At 39.5% G+C, this 24,865-nt stretch overlaps 2 protein-coding genes across 10 annotated transcripts in view; one reads left to right on the plus strand and one right to left on the minus strand.

Moving 5' to 3' along the window:
• AP2A2 (adaptor related protein complex 2 subunit alpha 2) overlaps positions 1-11,820 on the minus strand; it is a 73,940-nt gene extending 62,120 nt beyond the window's left edge. For both annotated transcript variants that reach the window (XM_039322064.1, XM_039322063.1), the window contains exon 1: positions 11,615-11,820. In XM_039322064.1, coding sequence (XP_039177998.1) covers positions 11,615-11,681 — 67 coding nt within the window. In that variant the 5' untranslated portion in view covers positions 11,682-11,820. The remainder of the gene's footprint in view (positions 1-11,614) is intronic.
• A 214-nt stretch (positions 11,821-12,034) lies between these two features.
• The window catches only part of CHID1 (chitinase domain containing 1), a 98,806-nt gene continuing 85,975 nt past the window's right edge, over positions 12,035-24,865 (plus strand). For 2 of the 8 annotated variants that reach the window (XM_039322066.1, XM_039322074.1), the window contains exons 1-4: positions 15,400-15,466; positions 18,436-18,574; positions 20,163-20,312; positions 21,067-21,199. In XM_039322066.1, the coding sequence (XP_039178000.1) occupies positions 18,464-18,574; positions 20,163-20,312; positions 21,067-21,199 (394 nt within the window). In that variant the 5' untranslated portion in view covers positions 15,400-15,466; positions 18,436-18,463. The other 6 variants (XM_039322071.1, XM_039322069.1, XM_039322065.1 and 3 more) reach the window with 6 other exon arrangements.

The following is a 24,865-nucleotide window of genomic DNA, read 5'->3' on the forward strand; positions in this document are numbered from 1 at the left end:
AAAAGAGAAAGCTCAGAGAGCACCAACGATCCCTCTCGGCAACTTTAAATGTGTGTACTTTAACCCCAAGAACTGCCCAGCCAGAATGCAGGCTAGGGAATTCTGGGAGTTAAAATCCACATATGTTAAAGTTGCCAAGTTTGAAAAACACTGATTTAAATCCCAGCTTCTTTCTCTCATCCTTTTGTAACAGACGGATTGCAAATCCCTTGAAGTTCCTGCTTTGCTATCTCTCTGACCTTTGTTCGCAAAATGATCCTGTTTTGAATCTAGGACAGGCATGTCAAACTTGCGACGTCATGTAACATTGCACGATGTATCAGGACTTTCCCCCCACTGCCGGCAATGGGGTATCGCGGTTTCGGCAGATGCATCCGGCCCACAGGCCGACAGTTTGACCTGCTTGATCTAGGATCTGCCAACAGTAGCCCTTGATTAAAATTTAGAAACCTAAAATTTAGAAACCAATGAAACAGAAGATGATGAAGGAAAAAAAAATACCAAGAGAGAGAGAATGATGCTTAAGGTTACATCAGGATCTTTTATAAATAAGACAGTGACAGCCGGCAACAAACATAAAACTAATGGGAGTCAATGCATTTATGATGGATAATAAGTGTGACTAATAAACTTCCCACTAGCCAGATGACATTTATAGAGATTAATTCCAGCTTCTTGCTGGATGTAACACGTTATGCTGACCAATGTAAAAAAAAAACCTTTTGGCCAATAGTACTTTTAAAGTAGAAAGACAAAAATCATATCATCTTCCTTTCCATAGAGAATTGATAAAGCCATATCAAATATAATTATTTCACTTCATTGAAAAAACAGTGCTGACACAATCCAGCTATTATTATCCATGTTTTAATAACATTGTACACACAAAGACACACACACATACAGAGACAGAGAGAAAGATAGATGGAGGAGGGAGGGAGGGAGATGTGTTTGTGTGTGTTCCTTCAAGTGATTTTTTTTTTTTTTTGAAAACTGAAGGATGTTCTTGATACTGTAAGTGTTGACTGGTTCCAAACACATTTCAAAGTGCTATTGCTTACCTAATGGCTTAGCACTATGCTAAACTCTCTTGAAAATATGGAAGTTCACTTCCTGAAGGCACCCATTCAATACCATTTGGGGGAGGAAAGGATATATTCCTTCAAGTTAATCTTGACTCCTGGCAATTGCCTGGACTAGGCCCGACGTTTTCTTTGCAAGGTTCTTTAGAAATGGTTTGCCATTGCCTGCTTCCTAAGGTTAAGAGAAACTGACTGGCCCAGGGTCACCCTGTTGGCTTTGTGACTAAAGTGGGGCTAGAACTCACTGTCTTCTGGATTCTAGCCTGATGCCTTAGCCACTGCCTTTTTATTTTATGCCTCTAAAGTTTTTTTTAATGCATTTTTCTCTCAACATTTTTTTTATAAGTTACCTAGACCAGAGGTCCCCACCCTTTTGGGCACCAGGGACCAGTTACGTGGAGAGAGATTTTTCCTCGGACTGGAGGGGGCATGGTTTTGTGTACTGCCTGCATCCTGTGTATGGGGCTTTCCTTGTTTGTGCGGACTGGCTGCTGGTATGCCATGGCCCAGTACTGATCCATGGCCCAGGACTTGGGGACCCCTGACCTAGACATTTTGCTGGAAGGCAATTACACCAAATGTAATTAATACGTTTTCCTCAATAGATTTAATTATTTTGCTCAGACATCTTTACATTACCAGGAAAAGGGAATCAACACACTGAACTTCTATCAAAAACAGTTCTTTTCCATTCCAGGCTGAACATTGACCTTCAAACCTTGAATAGTTCTGATTAACAGAAGGCTTATGAACTTCCTTTGAAAGGTCATTTAAACAGATAGGAATGTTCAGTGACGCTCTTTCTACCAATGTTATAAGAACCAGTGAAACTAAGTATATTGTAAAAAAGACAATGCCTCTCATTTTCATACAGTGTCTGAACAAAAAAGAAAAGAAAGAACTCCTTGCATTCCTTAGCTTATTTCTTTCAGAACAGCTCCTACCTATAAAGCACCCAAATAAAGCTGGAATATCTGTCTGTACATTTAAAAACTGAGGAAATCCAGCATGCAAGATCAGAACAAGTTCCAATTCCTTTGAACTTCTGGCAAGAAACAGTTTGCCTTTTCTACCTGACTATCTAATAAGGCACATACTGAAATGGCATGAAGAACTGTATGTGCCTGCACACTAATTTTAAAGACACTAAGGCAACTTTTAAATCATATTTTTAGCAGTCTGGTGGGAGACTTTAAAAGGTAGCTCAAAAAGTGAAGGACATAATTGTGTAGCAAAGCAGGTCATTTTATTATTATTATCAGAAGTCTAAGACTATGTCATTCGATGTTGCAATAGACATGATCCAGGCTTATTAAAAATGTTCAATGTACAATTGCATTAAATAAGGACTTATATCCTAGTTTTATGACTATGTTTGAGATATGATCAGTTTGTTAAAAAAACACACATCTTGCCATGAATTCAATTCCATTTTAAGTTTAAGTTAACATTAATATTTTATTGGGTTCTTAGTCTTCTCCAAGATTGCTTTTCTTCTTACTGATGTTCATTACTAGACAAGGTAACAGGAAACAAAATGTCTGCAAGAAAAAAAGCAAGCTTAGAGAACATAAAGAACACAACAATTCGGTTCTGAACTACAATCTCACAAATTATCTCTGTACATATTGCATCATAATTTAGTCATTGCAAATCATCTAATAGAGACAAGGCTGGTTACAGCTATTAATTACACCAGTATACTTTAACAGCATTTTTTTAAAGTTTACAGATGCGTAATAACTGTTACTCAGTCCTAATTTATTAGTTCTAGAAGCTACAGGCCTTAGAAGTCTGAAAAACAAGCCATTCCCTTGTGCCTTTGTGCTTTATTTTGCATGATTTGCTCTCAGCAGCAGAGAACAAATTTTGCTGATGTGCTCCCTATAGATTGAGAATCAGAGGAAGCTCTATGATGCAGTAAAGATGGCCAATTCCTTGTTAACAGCAAACCAGCAAGTGTAAAAAGTCCATGACTCCTTAGTTCAGCTGAAAAATCAGTTTTCAAGCTGACATGAAACAGGTTTTTGCCGCAAACCTACCAAGTTCACACCAATGGTCTGCTCCTCTCACTTTTGGGAACAGGGAGAGAAAACAATTTTTTAAATACATTGCTTTTCTAGGTAAAAAGAACAACCGCAACAAGTACCCAGTTGAGCTTCAGGTTAAGCAAGAGTAATGGAGGTTCAGAAGTTCAGTGTATCAGTTTAATCTGGTTCTACAAACAAGCTTCTTCTACCCTCATTTGTAAGTTTCTATCATTGTAAAGAATTGCAACTAAATATTTTAATTGGTGTAGATCAACCTAGGCACAAAAAAGCAAGAGCTGATAGCAAAGCAGTACAAGTTCCTTAGTACCACTCAACTCAAAATCTAAACTGCAGAAAAATGATTGAACCTAGGAAAAGTCTAAAATGAGAGGACTTTATAACCACTCCAGCAAGTGTAGCAAATCAACCTACTAGAAGAGAAAAGCAATGGATTGTTTCCAATAAGCAATGTTTGCCTTGGCTGTCTGTCCTCTTCATCAGGTCAAGGATAAGCCCTAATCAACTAAGATCAAAGGAAAGCTACAATGTATGTTCAGTTAGAATCAGCTTCTTGTGCAATATTTTGTTCAAATGAATTTCAAATAAAAAGCAGGGCTTTGTCATTCCCACCCCCACCAAGCTTTATTAACCATTACTGGATAACATTAAGATTTTTACAAATTACATTGGTTATGTGTATTTCATGTTAGTAAAATTACTATGCTTTTGTACCTTTCCTTAAACTGTATGAAATTTTTTATTACACTATGCTTTAATTCGTCTCTAATTCTATCTTATACCCTTTAAGGAACTCACTGTGGTGTATATGCATGTCTCATGCATTCGTTTGAGGGAAAATTTCTCCTTTATAAGGAATAACTTGTATTGTTTACGTTCTTTAATTTGAATGTGACATTGCTTCCGTGTGTGTGTGTGTGTGTGTGTGTGTGTGTGTGTGTGTGTGTGAGAGAGAGGGAGGGAGGGAGGGAGGGAGGGAGAGAGAGAGAGAGAGAGAAAGAGCGCTCACCATCATCATGATTAGGAGTCTAGGTGACAACACTTGTGTAATTTCATTGTAAATGGTTTCTTTCTCCCAGTATATAAAATGTATCAATTATGTTTTAACAGACCAGAGAAGTTTTGGATGATTCATTAAAATAATCAGCACTTTGGGTAGCTCCTTCTGTAACTAATAGTAAACCAACACCTCAAGAGAAAATTCACTAAATCCTCAATACAAGTTCCAGAAAGTAAAGCTAACTATAAATAAGTTTCTTCCACTACTAAACTGTATTTTCTTCAGATGATAGCAGCTTTAACGGGTTAGACCTTATCCGGTAGTCTCTTAAAATTCATTATATAGGCTATAAACCAACAATGTTAAAATATTCTACTTTCTTCTTTGTTCAAGGTCTAGCCTAAACATAAGGTTTAGAAGTACAGTGAGCAAATAAGACCCATCAAGATCCATTGTATACTTTGTTTTATAAGGGTGACTCAAATGTTACTTTTACTGATTTTATAGTTTTTCTTGAATATCTACTACAGTGCAGCAGAACTTGTTGAAAACTGCAACCACACCTTCCATTTCAACAGGGGATAGTAAGGAAGAGGAAAATGAAACAATTGTTAAGAAAAAAGGCAGCACAAAATAAAATTCACTGTTTCACTAATGGTCACCTAACTGGAGGCATACAATATGTTCATTCTTTCCCAGCACAGATTCTTGATACATTATTGCAGATATCTATCTATCTATCTATCTATCTATCTATCTATCTATCTATCTATCTATCTATCTATCTCAGTGCTTCCAAAGCTAATCAATTGAATCTTTTCAGGATATCTTCTGCTATTAATTACAAGATGTGTACCTAGGAAAAAAAATATGGAATGAAGTGCTTCTGAATTCATTACTCTATGAAACAGTTCCCCTATCTATCAACGCATTCTAGGAACTTTAAATAGAAGCCACCAGAAAACTATAACAATGGTGGAGATACAAATATTCTGAATGTAGTTAAGAATTTTCTGGAAGAAAATAGCATTCAGTTGGCAGAATCCTGGCTATTGTTTATTGCAGCAACAATCGTAATGTAAAGGCAAGGAAGCTTCCTGAAATTTAGAAAGCCAGTTTATGTAATTTCTATGAATATTTACAGGCCTAAGCAGAAAAACAATGACACAGTAATTATTTCTCTAGGGTTTTGTATCAGTCAAAGCAGGAAATACTAGTGTTCACAAGCCCGTAAGTCAAATTTATTTTACTTTGGTCCAAAACTAGCATAAGATAACATTCAAAACCAGGAGAATGAATTCTTCCAAACATAATAATCCATGCCTACCATGAGCAAGATAATTACCAAAACATTAAATTCTATAATCTAAATAGGAGAAAAATTCTACAAAAACTATCAAGTAATTTATGATTAAAATATGAATGTTAAAATTATATGTAGTATATTGTTTAAAATATAGAATAACTATATGCTGTTATAAAAGGAATACTATAAATTAGTCTAAGCTATCTATAAAAAGAATATATAAGTGAAAGTATTAAAATATTGTTCTATGAATAGATAGCAGTAAGATAGTTCAATTAAGTGATCAGATGAGAAGATAATAGAAACAGAACCATATGATTATGTAAACAAGGGTTTTGTCAAATCTCTTGCAGGTGATTAATTTCAAATGAATTCTACAAGTAGCTGTTCAAAACTTTGCCTTGTTTTATGGTATAATGGACCAGAAACTGAAATAACAAAGAGGCAGACTACTCAGGATAACCAGAAGTCTTCTAAATGTTCAGAAGAGTTATATTTAGATGTTTTATCAAATGAATACAGGTCAAGTTCAATAGTCTCAGTGTGCCTGGACCTATAGGGAATAGATCCTCCTTTGAAGGAATACTCCTATATCTTCCTTCAAGGATGTAAATGAAAGAACATTACACCATGTCAAAATGAAGCCCTCCCTATGTTTAGGTACATCTAGCTGTCTAAGTTAAGGTACATATATCTTTGACTATCAGTAAAAAAAGAGACTGGGAGTCTTGCTTATGCCAGTATGTGCTCTGCATCCTTATTTGCTACTTTAGAATTTATCTAGCCTGCTCTTAACCTACCAAAACCAGCTGGGAAAGAGAGAACTGTAATAATCCCAATTTTTGCTGAGGATGATCATTTCTATGAACACTGGAATCCATCCTCCAGCATTAAAAGAATCAAACTAGATGGGGGAAAGATAATTTTTTTGCCAGAGCTAAAGCAGAAATAGACTCTAGCCTTTAGTTATCACTAAATAGGGGGGGGGGCAATTGAAACATAACTGGGAACCTGAAATGTTCCTCATAAAAAAATTAGATAAGCTTGGGAAGGTTGTCCGCAAAATTTGGAAAATTGTCTAGTTGAGTATCATATTGTATCAGCATATTTGCTTTGACAATCTGCAGGCTGCTGGTCTACAACCAATCCCTTTTGACTGGAATGAATGAATGAATGAATGAATGAATGAATGAATGAATGAATGAATGAAAAGGATTGCCTCTGAGTATTTTGAACAAGACAGGAGCCATGTGCTTTCCTACATCTAAAGCTGTGGGAAACCATTTCCAAACAAATGAAGGAGACCAATTGGAAGCTAGTTTTTGTGCCAAGAAAGAAAGAAAGAAAGAAAGAAAGAAAGAAAGAAAGAAAGAAAGAAAGAAAGAAAGAAAGAAAGAAAGGATGATCGATCCTCTCTGTTGGACTCCTATGATTCTTCTCAGACTTGTGGGGAAGCTGAATAGAAAGACTGCATTATCTCCATATAATACAATGGTATACATTTCTTTGTCAGCTTGGGAAAATGAAAAGTCAAGTTTAATTAACTAACCATTTATGCAGACATTCAACAAAAGTAGAACTATTATTAGAGATAAAAAAGTAAAATCACAGCTACCAGTTTTTTAGCTGGTGTTGGCCTTCATATGCATCAAGTTCTTCCCAAGAACCTAGGATGTCATCATGTAGCAGTGCAATGCTGGGAGCATAGTATACTTAGATTTCAATAAGGTACAACTTGCTGCTTAGTAAGCTAGAAAAAGGTTGGGATACACAACATCACCACCAGATGGATTTGTAACTAGCTGACAAACTATGCTCAATGAGCAGTCCTCAGTGGTACTACAGCCACATGGAGAGAAGTAAAGATCACCACACCACTGGCAAGAAGATATGGAGCTGTCAGTGCAGTTATAACTATGGTCTGCTATCAAAGTCAGTGCTGGGAGCAACCGCCTCCCAGTGCTCTATATACAGACCCGCTAATCAACCCCACCCCTGCGGGAGAGCGACATATTACCTCCTCACTGTCCAACTGATTGCGCCATCAACATCCTGCCGGGGTATGACAAGGCTCTGTCTTAGGCCCAGTATTCTTCAATATCTTCATAAATAATGTAGATGAAGGAATAGAGAGGAATTCATCAAATTTGCAGATGACAATAACTGGCAGAAATAGCCAACATCCCAGAAGACAAGCTCAGGATCCAGAAAGATCTTGACAAACTTGAACAATGGGCCCTATCCAACAAAATGAATTTTAATGTGGAGAAAAGCAAAGTTTTACATTTAAGCAGAAAAAAATCAAATGTGCAAGTACAGATTAGGCGAGACCTGGCTCAAAAACAGTAACTGTGAGAGGGACCTTGGAATCCTAGTGGATGACCACTTGAATATGAGCCAGCAGCTAAAAAATCTAATACAATCCTGGGTTGTATAAACAGAGGCATAGAATCAAGATCACGCGAAGTATTAGTACTGCTTTATAAAATCCTAGTAAGACCACACCTGGAATACTGCAACCAATTTTGGTCACCATACTACAAAAAAGATATTGAGACTTTGGAGAAAGCTCAGAGAAGAGCAACTAAGATGATCAAAGGCCTGGAGACGAAAACATTTGAAGAACAGCTGCAGGGATTGAGTTTGGCTCGTCTAAAGAAAAGAAGAAACAGGGGTGACATGATAGCAGTATTCCAGTATTTGAGGGGCTGCCACAAAGAAGAGGGAGTCAGATTATTCTCCAAAGCACCAGAGGACAGGACAAGAAACAATGGATGGAAACCAAAGCAACCTGGAATTAAGGAGAAACTTCCTAACAGTAAGGACAATTAACCAATGGAACAGCTTGCCTTCAGAAATCGTGGGTGCCCCATCACTGGAGGTTTTTAACAAGAGGCTAGACAGTCACTTGCCTGAAAGGGTATAGGTTCTCCTGCCTGAGCAGGGGGCTGGATTAGAAAACCTCCAAGATCCCTTCCAGCTCTATTCTATTCTAAAACAGTTCATTTAGTGACTGTTCAAACTTACACCGGCATTGAAAAGATGATATATGACCATTTTTCATTCCTACGATTGTTGCAGCATCTCCATGGTCACAAGATCAAAATTCAGGCACTTGGCAACTTATTCGTATTCTAATCTACGTGAGGATCCAAGTAGTGTGGCCTTTTGTAATCTACAGATGGAAATTCTGTCAATGTGCAAATTTTCCAAGTTCTGTCCCAGATATTTTGGTTATCATTATTGTATTATATTGTGCTTTTGAGTCATTTTGATTCTTGGAGACTACCTGGACTATTTAGTCCCTGAGGTTTTCATGTCCACTGCCTGCTTCCTAGAGCCGAGAGTGACTGACCAAAGCTGGCTTTATGCCTAAAGTGGGGTTAGAACTCATGGTCTCCTGGTTTCTAATCTGTTGCTTTACCCACTATACCAACTGGCCTAAACTAATACACAGCCTTGTTTTGGGGTGAAAACAGTATGGCCTTGAGGAATATAATGTCCATATAATATATAATGCCTATAATGTAACTTTCCACTGTGGCTGTAAACAAGAAGCCCCAGACAACATTGTCCATGCAATCCTGCAACCTCAATACATCAGGAACACAACAAGTGTGTGGAGGAAGGTTGCTGTAATTGTCTCAGCCATGGATCTAACCTTTTTGACAATTGTCACAGTGATTCTCCTATGTTTAGAACAAGATTCCAAAGTTCATTCCCTACACAGGAAGCTTTCCCAGAACACAAACAAGCATTCTTTGAAACTAATTAGTTTAAACATAGATGTGTTTACCAGAAAGGCATGGAAGCAAACAATTTTTGGGGCTTTTGGGGTTTCTGACATGGTTTACCTTTGGACTTCAACTGTGGGTAAATTACTATTTGTTGTTGCTCTCCAGGCAATAGTAGTAGTGTACTATATTCTTACTAAATAGCATAGATTATTCACTGCATTTTTAAAAAAAAATTACACAGGTCCAAGCATCTTCCTCTTAATAAAAATCTAAGATGCATCCCCAAACAATTATTCATTTAAAGTAAACACTACTTCCCAAATTCAGTTGCAAATGAGATACAACTCACTATCACTATATAACAAGCTGGGCAAAGCAGTTTAAAAAGGTTTTAACTGACTGAAAAATGTTTTAAATTTTGTTGTAATAGTTATAGTTATCTGATATTTCTATATACTGAAAGTATAACCATGATGCTTAATAACAGTGAAGTTAATTCTCAATAGGAGAGGGGAGGGAGGGAGGGAGGGAGAGAGAGAGAGAGAGAGAGAGAGAGATTTCAGTATATAATCACAGACCAAATTAACAGCTAGGCCAATCTTCATTCAAAGGCAGGCAACTAATTGTAATTTAAGGGTCAACAGAATGATATATTTATGATAGCATTTAACCAGTCAGGCTTCTACAATAAAAAGAGTCCATTTCAAAGGTACTTCCTATTTTTCTTGCAGAACAGGGGCATATGTTAAAGGAGAAGCTGCTGCTCTTGGTAACATATCAAACAAATGATTACTCAATCATTTTACTAAAAATTAGTTCTAGGACAGTCTTCCCTTCACTTAGGACCCTCCAAATACATGAAAATATATTTTTGCATACATTGTCTCAAAATTACACATTGGAAAGTACCAAATCAGAGAGGCCTTTTTCAAGGCATCTAAAGCTAGGCATTCTCAATTTACTCATTATTAGAAGTACCAAAGAGCCTGTGTTCTGGCACAACTGTAAATACAGCCATTAGTATTCTTTAAACAATTCTTAAAATGAATATTGGCTGGTTCACTGAGGTCTTTTTGGCTGACTTTTTCAGTTTTGATTTCCAAAGGTCTTCTGAAGGATAGTCCTGCTGCTAAAAGAAGATTAGGAATATTCTTTCAGCTACTCGGCACAGAATTCCTTAAACCTCAGACTGTGGGCTGCTTTAGCTACAGAAGCCATACTAGCATACATCTAAGTATATACAATTACACAGGTGCAGTTCCTTTTATTGTTGCTCTTGAATGACTTTGTTGTTTAGAAAACAAGTGTCCTGGGAAATGGATGAAAACAGCTACTTTTGTCTTGCTGTGGGGACACAAACAGCTGGACCGTTCCTCTAAACCGGATTCAATTTTAGTAGGCAATGTAGGAGAAGATTTTCAACATATTTTTTTTTTGTCAAGAATAATTTATGCTGATGCAGTTACATATATTTTTTTTTCCAAAAAGGATGAGAAATTAGACTAAGGAAGCCAGAACTGTCTTGTCCTACTTATTTTTGCTGCAGTTTGCCTTCCTTACAGTCCTCCTCCTCCCCAAACAGTGGAGTAAATGCTTGGATGTTTTTATTTCGCTGCATTTCTACAGCCAGGGAAGAGGAATTTATGGAATTTTCTGTCTGGGGGCTAACCAACAAACTTTGATTTGAGAGGGGGCCTCATTTGCCACCTCACCTCGGGCAGTGAAGAGTTTTGAGACTGGGCCGTCAGCTTCCCAGCATAGACCCTCTCCTTATTTTCTTTCCCGAGGCTACACATATGGTAATCTTTTCCTATATACCAGTACTTGCCAAGCTTCCGTTTCCCTCGCAACCTAAGACAGAGCTAACCTTCCTTTCATCTAAGGCCCATTTTCTGGGTTGGTGGGACCGCCATCGAAGTACATTTCCTATCTTTAAACCACCCAGGCAAGAAGAGGCTGCCTTGGCGCAGGCTATTAAGGACTTCTCCGGCCCCATCTACAGCACAGCCCGCGGGGCTTCGCATCGTTACAATCAGCTTTCGCAAAGCAGTTTCAGAGACCTCCCCCCCCCTCCCTCGGCCAACGCGATAGAGACACCCGGCAGCAGAAGGTGGCTCATCGCCAGCCCAAAACGCCGTCGGTGGCGAGAGCGAAGCGGAGCCCTTCCCAGGACGGCCGCCTTCTCATTACGCTTGAAGCCAACCCAGCCCGACGTTTCCCGCGGAGGATCTCTTTCCCAAGACAACCAGGAGCCGCCTCCGTGGGAAAGGAACGGGCAACGCTGAACTCGCTACGGAGCAGAAACAAGGAAACGAGCGGGCTCTCCCGGGAAATAAAGGAACCCCACCCGAAAAAAAAAACAAAAAACCGCGAGCCCCGACGCCCCCGCCGAGCCCTCCTGGCCGGAGGCAAGTTTTCCTCGCCGCCCCTGCCACGCTTACAGTTCCTGATGTCCGAGATGAAGACGGCCAGGCCCCGCATCCCATCCCCCTTCGACACGGCCGGCATCTTTACGCCGAAACAGAGACTCCCACCACCGAGACTGCTGCCGCGATCCGCGCGAAGGACCTTTAGCCTCCGAAGCCGCCTTGCCGCCCCGCCTGAGCGCAAGCGCGACGCCTTTCCGCTTTCGCCGTCCTATCTCGGAGCCGCTAGGCAGCGCCTCGGGGCGCCACCTCGCGTGCGGAGGAAGGGATGTGTCGGCGGGGATTGGGCCGAGTGAGGCTGCCTCAGAGCGACACTCCGTGGCCCCATCGGCTCCTCGTCACTAGCTGTAGCTGCAAGGCCCTCAATCCCAAGGAAGAAGCTCCGCTCGAGCGCCCTTGGCTTCCTCCCGAGGCAGCGCGCATCGTGCTGCGGGAGGAGGAACAGGTGTTGATCCTTCCTAGGCTAGGCGGAGGAAATGGAGCGCAGAACACCGCCTCCGCCATGCCCCTAATGAGAAATAAATCCGCTTGAGCGTTAACATTGGATTTGGTTTACCATCTTCAATCCTCCTGGTGAGTTTAGCCGATTGGACGCAATGAAATATTTCTGAATAAGCACCCCAAAGTTTGCCCTTTTACTGCTTTGTCGGTAGAGGGTATAAAAGCCCCATCTTGCATGGCTCTTATAAGCCCTGTTAGATTTTTCAAACGGTACACAATGCTGTTCCACTGCTTTAAAAAAATAAAAGCACACTATGCGGTGCCATTATTTTTAAAAAATAAAAGCCTAAATGTGGCTTGTTTGTAGCAAATGAGAGAGATGTGTAGTCAAATAGGCTTTAGAAAGCTTGGTTACAACTTTTGAAATTCAGCTGCTTTCCAATCAGTATTTAAAATCAATTATCATTTTCTTTTATTCAAATATTACATTATGTATATGGTTCACCGCAATCAAAATAAACTATACAATAAAATGCTACATTACTGTTGCTATTACTTATCTTCCAAGCCTACATATATCTCACATGCTGTAAGTTTAGAATTACATACTACTAAAGGTTGAAATGAGGGATCCTTGGTGCTCTCTGAGCTTGGTTGTTTTCTTGCTGACATTTCATTACCCAACTAGGTAGCAGCTCAATGCTTTGATTTTGGGTAATGAAATATCTGCAAGAAAACAACCAAGTTCAGAGAGCACCAAGGACCCCTCATTCCTTAATCCTCTCTATACAGCTGCATGTTTGGAACAATACAATGGGGTTTTCCATAAGTATCAATATTCAAAAATTCCACAAACAGCAGCCTTTTATGTGTTACACTTATTGCATGAAGAACTTTCTATGCCCATTCCAATTTTCAAGATGCATTCCTCTAAGGATCTTGTTTTAACAGGCACATTAGTTAATATTGATATGGTATTATAATGCTCTGCTGGCTTACAACTAATAATGTCAGCTTCCCCACTATGCTGTAGTTAGATGGCTATTTGTGGGAGAGATGTGGGTCTAAATCATAGATTGGTCTGTTGACTGATGGTAGATGTAGATAGTCTATACAAGTGAAACTAGTGTGCAATTTCATATTGAGAGTATCTAAGCAGAAAGGACCTTGACAAACTCTAGGACTGGCAACCTATAGGTTCTTATTTATTAGATTTTTTTCTGCCTTTAATATTTTATAAGTAACTCAAGACAGCGTAGATACATAATACTCCTTCCTATTTTCCCCACAACAACAGCCCTGTGAGGTGGGTTGGACTGAGAGAGAGAGTGACTAGCCTAAAGTCACCCAGTTGACTTTCATGCCCAAACTGGGATTAGAACTCACAATCTCCTGGTTTCCAGCTTGGGGCTTTAATCACTATACTAAACTGGTTCTCTAGTTTGCATACATTTTCCACTTCAGCAGTAGTATGGATCATTCTTAATCCCCTTACATAGTCAAGTTGAGTCCACCATTCAAAGATCAATATAGTCATTAAGTAGGGAAAAGTTGCATATCCCTGGACTAGGATTTTTACTCCTGTGAGTCACTATGAGATCACAATGGCTAGTCTTTACATCATTAGACTTTCCATCATATCACAATAGCCTGTCCTCCTTCTTCAGGCAGGCAGTATCCACAGAAAGTCACTCTGGCCATTTCTCTCCTTTGGGCAGGCAGTGCCACAGCAAATCTAAAATATAGCTTGTGAAAAATTCTGAAAAGACAACAGAATCAAAATATGATTTCTCTCTGTTTTGGACATCAGTGCCAGCACAAGCTCAGAAAGGTCAGTCTCTCTTACAGGCAATCAGCAGTGGAAACTGAAGCTAAGCAGGGTCAGGCCAAGGAAATAATAGCAAACCCACTTCTCTTGCCAAGAAAAATTCTATTGCCCCTAGAAGGAATGGAATTGGAGATTTCCCCTCTCCCCCAGAAAAGGAATGGAAGTTATTTGTCCTTGTGCTTTTTAAAAATAAAACTGCAGTACTAAAACTCAGCAAGCCAACATAAAAATCGTATCAAAGCCCCAGGTGTATATCCAATGATTGAACTGGTTGTAAGAAACTTTCAGAGTGATTCATCATACTTTTCTACTAGATACAGTGTTTCCCAAACTTGACAATTTTAAGGCATGTGGACTTCAACTCCCAGAATTCCACAGCCAGCATGGCTGTGGAATTCTGGGAGTTGAAGTCCTCATGCCTTAAAATTGTCAAGTTTGGGAAACACTGTACTAGAAGAAAAATCTGAAGGGGTGGTAACAGTCTGAGTTTTAAAGGAAGAATGGAGGTGGGGTGCTCTCCCTTGATTTTATTCACACAAAAATGGTACTATGTAGGTCAGAGAAATAGTAAGTTAGTATCTGGTGTAAAGACAATTCATGAGTACCAGAGTTTAAGAGGGTATGCAAAGCCAGCCACACTCAGTGCAACATTCCATTGGCTTTACGCCTCCTCAAATGCTAGCTTATGTCTATTCAGATACAGAAGATATTGAAATCCATGAAGTTTTAGGCATTAGTGCATGGGATTTCAGACTTACTGGGAAACTAGGTCCCATTAATTTTGTACAGCTTTGCAGAAAATTCAAAATTAGACTCTCAGATTATACATTTGGACAACCATCCAAGGTCAGAAAGAACTTTGTGATTTAGTAGCAGCCTTGCAATCTTTAGCAGAAAGATGTAGTTGAATTGGCTAAGAATTAGTGAAACAACCTTGAATGTTTCTTTTCAAATACAGAAAAACTCTTAACTCCTTGTTGCCAACTAGTTCTCATCCAATTTTTTGCAACTCAGATCGTATAGCTCAAACTTTGATCAAATTGAAATAGTTTGCCTAACTCTGATTAAACTGAATTCAGCTAATGGAATTAATTTCAGTTTTACACCACCAGCTTCTTTCATCACTTTTTATGAACATTTTGTGTCTTTTTGACTGGACCTAATAATGTAATCTCCCAGTTAGGGATTGTTATCCAGTCTTTTTATGTTTTTGTTATTGTTTATATTATTATATTATTGCTACACAAACATACCCTCTAATGTAGCTATTTTTAGGTTGATGTTTTGCCATTGCTCTGCTATATTGAGCCTGCTTAAGCCTATTTAGTAGGCTCTTTCTCCGTTGTAATTCTCTGCTGTCTCCGAAGCGGGCTTCCAATGACTTAGTTTTACCGTGTGACCTGGGATATCTCGCTAGAGCTCCCTCGTTATCAGCCACTTTATTATGAAGTCACACTTATCACAAAAAAAAAGACAAAGAAACGGCTCCTTTAAAAGGCGTGCACTCCTTGCCTCTGATGTTTTTGTTTCACTTCCGAGTCGAGGCAGATCCGGTTTACAGAAGGAAATCAAGGGCGCGAATGCGAGTGCTTGAAAAGGTGGGAGGGGATTGGAAAAGACAGGCTTGGGTTGAGCTGCACCCAACGGGTCAGCCTCTACTAATCGTAGCTCTTCAAAAAGTCCGTATTTCCCGCTAACAGTCTATTCACACTAGCAGCTTCCAGTGCTGTAATAAGCAGGGCCGGGACACGCCACCGTTTCTGGAGAAAACAGGTTGAGGACTCTGCGCTTAAAGTGGCCAATCTAGTAGGCGCGTCATTTTGCAGAGCAGTAGAATTTAGTGGCGCATACAACAGGATTGCCTTGCGATCCCTCTTTAATCTGGTTTGCTCGGTTGTGGCTTCGTATGGTACAGCCAGAGACTAGTAACGGTGGTTTAAAGTTTAAACTAATCTCATAACGCTGTTGAGTTCGGGGGGGGGGCGGATTTGTGAATTGAAGGTAATACTTTTGAGGGAGGTAACATTGAAATATTACTTAGAAAGAGTTGTGGTGGTATAACAAATCAAATTCTGTGGAATTTGTATACGGGAATTGGAATGGATTCCTTTCTTACAGATGGAAAAGCAAGCGACAGATCTTTCTAAATCTGCAAAATCCTCTTGGATCCTTATAGTTTGTATTTTCAGGTCTTTCCCTAGTTTTAACTTTTGCATAGTGGGTTACTGGGTATCAGTTTGAAAAACGTTGTAAAAATATAATTTACCCATCTGGTATTTTTATAATGGGGAATGGAATAAGGTAAACCATTTGATTAGAACTAGTGGCCAGTAAATTGGGTGGGAAATGAAACAGTGGGTTGTGCCCATTGCACATTCACATTAATACAATTTTCGGTGACCATGATCTTGGCTTTCCACTATATCTGGGAGTGAGAATTGTTGTGACGTATTCTAGTTAGTAGCTTCACATCAGATTTGCATTGAAAATTAGTTCTGCTGTTTTTTAAGTGTCTCAATGCATATTTCAAAAGAGGGAAGGCCCCTATTAAGATGCTGCTTGAAAACTCATTGTTTTGATGCCACCTTTTAAATTAAAGTGTTTTCTAAAACCCCATCTAATTAATTAAAGTTTGCAGCCCTTTATTGGGTGCTATCTGACTTCCACAACAAAGTCTATAATTTCCAGACAATTGACTTGAGTAAATCTGTCAGAGCGGAAACATTAATTGTAATGGATTTGAAAAGATAACAAATTGATTTAACTATACAGCTTTTGTGGATTTAGAGCTATAAAAGTTTATGCCACAGTAATTACTCTTTGGAGGCTTGCCATTCCCCCCTCCCCAGAAGACATGTATATTGTTTTAAAAAAATGCTTAAAACTTCCTCCTCCGCAAAGTCTGTTAGTCTATGGCTGAAGACACTAGAGAATGTAACCTTTAGCAGACTTTAACTGGGTAGATACAAGAGATACTGTACATTTTTATTCGGCATTCCATTTGCAGATGGAAAAGCAAGCGACAAATAGATCTTCATAACTCTTCTGCAAAATTCTCTTGGATCATTTTAGTTTGTTTGGGGTTTTTTTTTTTTTTTGCTTGCTTGCTTTTGAACTCTGGGTGACAATCTGACAAGCTTTACTGATAATTTGTCTACATGTCCAATTATGGCTGCTACTTGACCCTTCTACACTGAATGGAAAGGATAGATTGGATCTTGAGTTGTGTCCTCTGTCTATCCAAAGAAGATGAAACATGAAGAATCATATAGCTTCTGGGACATCTTCCTAGCCATTCTTAAAGCAATCCATTTGTGTGTTAAGTGTTTCTGGTCTTTGTGATACAAATATAAAACTTAGAATATATATATATTGCAATTCTGTAGCTATGCTTGCATCATAGTGCTGAAGAAAAGTGAGTGAACAGAAAGTCCTCAACTTAACAACCACTACTGAGCCAACATTTATGTTAAGTGAAAAATTTGTTAGGTGAATGTTGCCCTATTTTATGACTTTTCTTGCCACATTTGTTAAGTGAATCACTGCAGTTGTTAAATTAGTAACATGGTTGTTAAGTGAATCTGGCTTCCCCATTGACTTTGCTTGTTGGAAGATCACAAAAGTTGATCACGTGACCCCAGGACGCTGCAACCAACATAAATATAACCAGTTGTCAAGCATCTGAATGTAAATTACATAACCATGGGGGATGCTGCAATGCTCATAATTGTGAAACACGGTCATAAGTCACTTTTTTCAGTGCTGTTGTAACGGTCACTAAATGAACTTTAGTAAGGCAAGGACTACCTGTATATGGCACATTTTAAAACTCCTCCCATGTCATGCTTTCCCAAAGTTGGGCGAATCCAAAATCTCTGTCATCCTGGATTTCTGACTGAAGGCTTGAAGTGCACAATGTCTGTAGTTAAAGAGATCCATGACAGTAGCTATTCTGAGAGTATATTAAAGGCAAGTCCAAAAACTTGTATAGAATGACGGTCCATACAAAGTTTCCAGAAATATTAAAATGGGGGGGGGAATGAAATTGCAAAAAGGGAAGCACATACAATGTTAATTTGGGGACACCATACAGAAGTCATTTTAAATCAAATGAATATACTTTGTTCAATTATTATATATCTGTTTATTTAATTTAAATTTTTTTTAATGTTACAAAAGTACTAATAAGATGCTAATTTTTTTAGATACTAGTATGGAATTTAGGAGAAGAAAGCAGGCAAAAAGGCAGTCCTCAAAACTCTTGACGGTATTATAGTAAAACAAGGAAATGTTATCTGTTCTAAACCAATGCTGAAAGCACCAATTAAAAAAAGTTAATGCATGCTTATTCAAATGAAAGTACTCTTTTTAATTTGAACTATTGCCAGAGGAAAAGCTAGATCATTGGGGGAACATTGCAAACGCTAATAGAATCTTATTCTTGAGGGGACTGATGCTGGATCTATTCTTTTTAATTTTCCTTTACCTTTATTAGTATCTAAAAATTATCGAAATTAGATTGTTATTCAGTGTATAAGATGTCTGTTTCTATCTTCTTCATCCATAGACGTTAGACTCAAATAATTAAAGTTGCCATGAAATGTATCTGCGTTGGTCTTATTTTTGCCCTGGTTTCTCAGTTGGCTGATGCTACATTGTCAAAGACAGATTTGAAAAAAGTTTCCTCAAAAACTCTGGAGGAAAAGGTAGGAGAACATGGTTGATTTTCTGGCATTAATCTCTGATTAGCAAAGATTCTTATCAAATACTGTGTGAATGTTGTACTTTGACCCAGCAGTATTTTTTTTGAATATACACAGAGAGTACTTGACAGAAATCTATTAATTTCACAATGGTCTTCTTAATTTCTAATTAGATAGTTCTGGAAAGCAGCTCTCTCGTAGGAAATATAAAATTTTCATTTTATAATGCTAAATAATGTGTTCTATTTGTTAACAGCATTTCGTTTATATGCATAGTTGTGGATGTTTTCTTCTTTAATTTTAAAACCAAAACAATAGCAATGCACTTGTGGTCATTCTGTTTCTCTGTCTAGGTAAGGATATATCTCTGCAATGATGACCCGATGGGGCACAGGTTGTCTAGTATTATCTAAACCCAGAAAGTAAACTTAAGTGTAGTTCCCTCTTCTAGCTGTTAGCACAAAGAAGAAAGTGGCCATTCAAAATAGGATCTTTCTATCTACTGTTTTTTTCTGCTCATATGGGATGTGAAACAGGCACAAAATGGGTATGAGAGGAGATTGAGATTTTCCTACTTTGATTCTAATCCTAATTAAGCTATTACAAACATTTTTCAACATTCATCATATCAGATAAATCAGTTATCCTGGAAGGTGTCAGACTTGAACGGAGTTATGTGAATCGATCAATAATAGTAATAGTAGTAGTAGTAGTAATACACCAATAGTGTTATAGACTGAATTCTCTAGATGAGGCAGCAATCACTATCACTTTCAGCTTCCAATTGTGTGTTTCTGCAGCAACATGAACAGATTTTCACCAGACATAATTATTGAGGAATAGATAGGCTACATAAAACTTCGTATTTTAAATTTGCTTCTGTATGAAAGACCTCAGATTTTCCGAGGTGATTCCAAATATTAGTTCTACTTGTAGATGTACAATTATCAAAGCATTGGATGTCAATTATTGTAAATATATTAGAAAGTAATGATCCAAAGTCCAAAGGATTTTTAGTAGATAATGTTAGAACCATTGTTTACACTAGGGAAGTTCAAATTGGTAGAAAGAGATGACCAGGGAGATCTTCACTATTCTTCCTTGTACTTTTCAGATAGTTTTGATCCCTCCAGGGCAGCATGAGGGGTAACGTAAGGGCCATGAGAAAGGGAGAGTCAACTAAATCACCTTCCACCCTAGGCTGGATCTCTCTGCTTCTGTGTAGTTTGGGATGTGGTCTAGCGTTGCCAAGAATATGCTGAATTTAAATTTGGTCATATATTCCCTGCAATACTTTTCTTTCATTTCTAGAGAATGTACCATTCCCTTTTCAGAATTGCCATCTTGGTTATGATTATTGACTTAGCAGCTAATCCCATCTGTTTCCAGTAGCAACGGACTTGTGTTCATAAGTAGGGTTTGAAAATAAGAGCTTTCTCTGTGTTTTCCCCCATCTTATATTTCTAAATGCACTACTTCACTATTAGGTTTTGGTCCTGTAATTTTGAAGCCCTCTAAAGATATTACCTTTCCTTGAATTGTGTGCTAGCAATCTCTCTAAATCAATTCTACAATAACTTTATTTTGACAGACACGTCATTCAAATCAAACAGTACAGGAGCGTGGTTTAGTAGTTATTGATCCAACGGCAAAGGATATTGTCCTTGAACACAAAAGCTATTGTGCTACAAAAGGACGTGAACACTCCTTCAAGGGAGAAACTTTGGGCTACATTACACCTGTAAGTATGGAGTGAAGTTGAGGTGCAACAGCTGGGTGATTTTGGGCTAGTCACTGTCTTTCAGTCCAACACACCTCACAGGGTTGTTGTTGTGGGGAAAAATAGGAGAAGAAAAATGTCTTGGATATGTTTGCCGCCCTGAGCTATTTGTAAAAAAAAATAATAATAAAGGCAGGATATTAATTAATTAAACAGTGTAAAAATACAGGCTTCTTTTGTGAGGGGATAAGTCCATGGTAGTGAACCTATGGCACGTGTGCCACAAGTGGCACACAGAGCCCTCTCTGTGGGCACACGCACCGTTGCCCCAGTTCTAGGCCTTCAGCTGGGTTTTATAAAACCTTTTCGCTTTAGGCCTCCACCGCCGTGTGCAAAAAAAAAAAAAAAGGTTCAATCAATGAGTCAATTTCAACTTCTCGTGGGAAAAAAAAAGATCTCGCAAATTTGGAATTGATTGAATTTTTTAGTCCCACCCAGCCATTACCACCGCAGCCACGCCCACACAATGGGCCATGCCTACACAATCAACCACACCCACACAATCGGCCACGCCCACCCAGCACCAATGATACATAAGTGGGTTTTGGGTTGCAGTTTGGGCACTTGATCTCTAAAAGGTTTGCCATCACTGGGATAGGTTAAACTAGAGTTGAGGACCTTAATCTAGTTCTTTCAGTATAATTTACATTTGAAGATAGTAAATAATGTAGCAAATATGTTTCCATACTATGTTCCTTTTCTTTTCTTTTTATAGTGGAATAGCCATGGCTATGATATTGCTAAAACTTTTGGAAACAAATTTACAACAATTTCACCAGTCTGGCTGCAGGTGAAGAGAAGAGGAAAAGAGAAGTTCCAGGTGACAGGGCTCCATGATGTTGACCAAGGTCTGTGCTTTCTATCTTCTACCTAAGACCTGTTTCTAATGCTTCTACTGTCAGGCTTTCCAGTGTTAACCTTGTATTATGAAAACCTGCTGAGTTGTATAGAAATATTTCTTTCTCATGGCTGGTAGGAATGAAGTGTAGCCAATTTATAATAACTAGATATATTCTATGCAATACAAAATACATTTGATCAATGTAATAATGTCCCCATATTTTTATTTCAGCTAAGAATGTTATAAAATCCATACCGAAGTCATATTAAAAAGAGAGATTGGCACATCTATGTCAATTTTCTAGCCATATTCTCATTCATGAGGTACTTAAAGAGAGAAAATGATGCATGCTTGTGTTTTCAAATTGTGGAGGCTTTGACCTAGTGTTCAAGACACAAATAGAAGTGGCATCTGTAACAAAATATTACTATGTATTTTGATTCCTTATTAAAAGTGCTTTTGCTCAAGGTGGTAGCTGTTAGCGCCTTACCCCATGATATTGTACATAGGAGATGCTTAAATAGACCCATTAATTCTGCCTTACTCCCATTTTTCCATTTTCTTTTCCAGTGACATTTAACATTCAGTAAATAGTCCCATTAAGCCAATGTGGGATGTTTTCCTAAATTTCCCCCCTTCTGATACCGTGTACTTTTTTAATCTCGTTCATTTTCAGAGCATTTTTACATAGTTTTTATTGCTTCTCCAAATTCATCCACAACCCACAGTACTGTTTTCACACTAACCTTTTTGGGTGCAACCATTGCAAGCATGGATGCAGTGAAACTTACTTATTCAATCTACAGTATGTGTTGAATATATAATGGGGAAGGCTGGACCCCACTTTGCATCTTAAGAAGACAGAACTCTTGGAATAGCTCTTCCAACAGGAATCCTTTATTAAGAGAAAATGGTTGCAGGCATGCTAGACAGGACTTGGGGTTCAAGCTCTCCCATTCAAGGTTTTAAGGGGTTCCCCAGTAGTCCCACCCAATCAACCCCCCTTCCAGTGATAGTTTCAAGTATCACAATTCCATCCCCTTTCTTCTTCCGTCTGGATGGAGACTTCAGATAACTACATGAAAGGCAATTACTCTTCTTTGATATGTTAACGCTTAGAGGCCACAATAAACACACATTCAGTCCTTTGAAGTGTGCTGAAGGAAGTGAGGGCCATAAAGCCCCTTTGCTCTCCCCCTTTTCTCCCTCTTATGGCAGAATCCAGAGAAGGCAGAATTGGGAGTTTCTATGTTTGATAATTAAAGATGAAATATAATTGGATTCTGACATCCGGCCCCTCTTAACAATAAGAGAGATCCACCAGGGGTTCGCCTTCCGAGCTGTCATCTGAGGCATCCACCGTCCCTGTGGTGTAGGCTGGAGTTCTTTCCCCTTGGTGAGCAGAGGTGGGGTTTTCTGCAATTTCCATCATTTTCATGGCTGTTTCTTTTGGCTTAGCTGAATACCCTCTGGGTTTGTTGATTGGGGATCTGTCTGGGTTGTGCTGGGGGGCCTTTGAGCGGCATTCTACAGCTCGATGCCCTTCTCTTCCGCACTTGAAACACCCCATCTGCTTCTTGGCTGTATCCGATGATTTCACCGGTTGGTGTGTCAGCTCAGGCGGGGGGCGGCTCCATTGTTTTCCTCGGCGATGCCTCTTCAATATGTCGATCTCTGCTTCCTCTGCCAAGACGTACCATTCCTCAAGTCGATGTGGGTCTCCTCGGGGCAGGCAAGCATCATATAGATCATAGTTTAGTCCGTCTTTGAAACGGCCAAGGAGGATGTCTTCTGGCCAATTCAGTTTGCTGGCAATGGCTCGGAATTCTTGTGTATACTCAGCCACTGGGCGTTTGCCCTGCCTCATCGTTGTTATTCTTTCACGGGCTTTGCGATCAGCCAGGGGGTCTTCAAATCGTCTTCTCAACGAGGACATGAAACGGTTGAAGTTACTGAGTTCTGGGGCATTGGAGTCATGCAGGTTCACCACCCAATCTGCAGCTGGTCCATCCAGGGCAGATTGCACGATCCGGATGCGGGCTTTGTCGCTGGGGATGTCCTGCCCATATTCCTCCATGTAGCTGAGGACTTGGGTTAGGAAAAACCCCAAGCGTGTTGGCTCCCCTTTGAATTTCACCTCCAACGGTGGACGTCTTGGAATGGATCGGTGCCTCCATTGTGGGTGGTAGTGTCTTCCGTCCAGATTTCCATCTGTGGTCCGGTAGGGGGTGGGAGCTCCTGGATCAGTAAATGTCCCTGGGGTTGCAGGTTCCACGTCCCCCTCGGTGTCTCTCCCTTTGTGGCTCCAGGAACTGGGGCGGGCGTAGGGCTCAGGAATCTCCTCTCCTAGGGAGCTGAGAGTTCTCTTCATCAGGTCAATAGCTCTCTCTAGGATCCAGTCTGAGTACGGCATACAGCTTCCTCCCTCTTCACTTGCGTGCAGGGATTTCTCCATCTCCTGCTTCCATTCTGGTTGCTTGGTCCCCCGTCTCAGGGTCACTTTTCTTGATTCCTTTCCCCACTCGCTTTTCTTTCCAACGCCCATCGACCAGCGAGGCTTGTGGTCCTGTGTCTCCACCACTTCTTCTTCTGAGAAATCTGGCCTCTCGGATCCCAACATCTGGCAAGGTTCCAACTGGGTCAGCGGCTCTCTTTCCAGGGAGTTTTCTCCCTCTCTTGCTTCGTTGTCTGACATGGTAAATTTTTGCAAAATCCCCCGGCAAGGGTCTACCTTCCAGGTGGATTAATTTTGCAAGTCCTGTCTAATGTAAGGACCCACCCCACTTTGCATCTTAAGAAGACAGAACTCTTGGAATAATTCTTCCAACAGGAATCCTTTATTAAGAGAAAATGGTTGCAGGCATGCTAGACAGGACTTGGGGTTCAAGCTCTCCCATTCAAGGTTTTAAGGGGTTCCCCAGTAGTCCCACCCAATCAACCCCCCTTCCAGTGATAGTTTCAAGTATCACAATTCCATCCCCTTTCTTCTTCCGTCTGGATGGAGACTTCAGATAACTACATGAAAGGCAATTACTCTTCTTTGATATGTTAACGCTTAGAGGCCACAATAAACACACATTCAGTCCTTTGAAGTGTGCTGAAGGAAGTGAGGGCCATAAAGCCCCTTTGCTCTCCCCCTTTTCTCCCTCTTATGGCAGAATCCAGAGAAGGCAGAATTGGGAGTTTCTATGTTTGATAATTAAAGATGAAATATAATTGGATTCTGACAGGAGGCTTTGACCTAGTGTTCAAGACACAAATAGAAGTGGCATCTGTAACAAAATATTACTATGTATTTTGATTCCTTATTAAAAGTGCTTTTGCTCAAGGTGGTAGCTGTTAGCGCCTTACCCCATGATATTGTACATAGGAGATGCTTAAATAGACCCATTAATTCTGCCTTACTCCCATTTTTCCATTTTCTTTTCCAGTGACATTTAACATTCAGTAAATAGTCCCATTAAGCCAATGTGGGATGTTTTCCTAAATTTCCCCCCTTCTGATACCGTGTACTTTTTTAATCTCGTTCATTTTCAGAGCATTTTTACATAGTTTTTATTGCTTCTCCAAATTCATCCACAACCCACAGTACTGTTTTCACACTAACCTTTTTGGGTGCAACCATTGCAAGCATGGATGCAGTGAAACTTACTTATTCAATCTACAGTATGTG

Source organism: Crotalus tigris, unplaced genomic scaffold (genome assembly GCF_016545835.1).
Source record: "Crotalus tigris isolate CLP2741 ecotype Arizona unplaced genomic scaffold, ASM1654583v1 scf7180000023830.6690815, whole genome shotgun sequence".
NCBI lineage: Eukaryota > Metazoa > Chordata > Lepidosauria > Squamata > Viperidae > Crotalus > Crotalus tigris.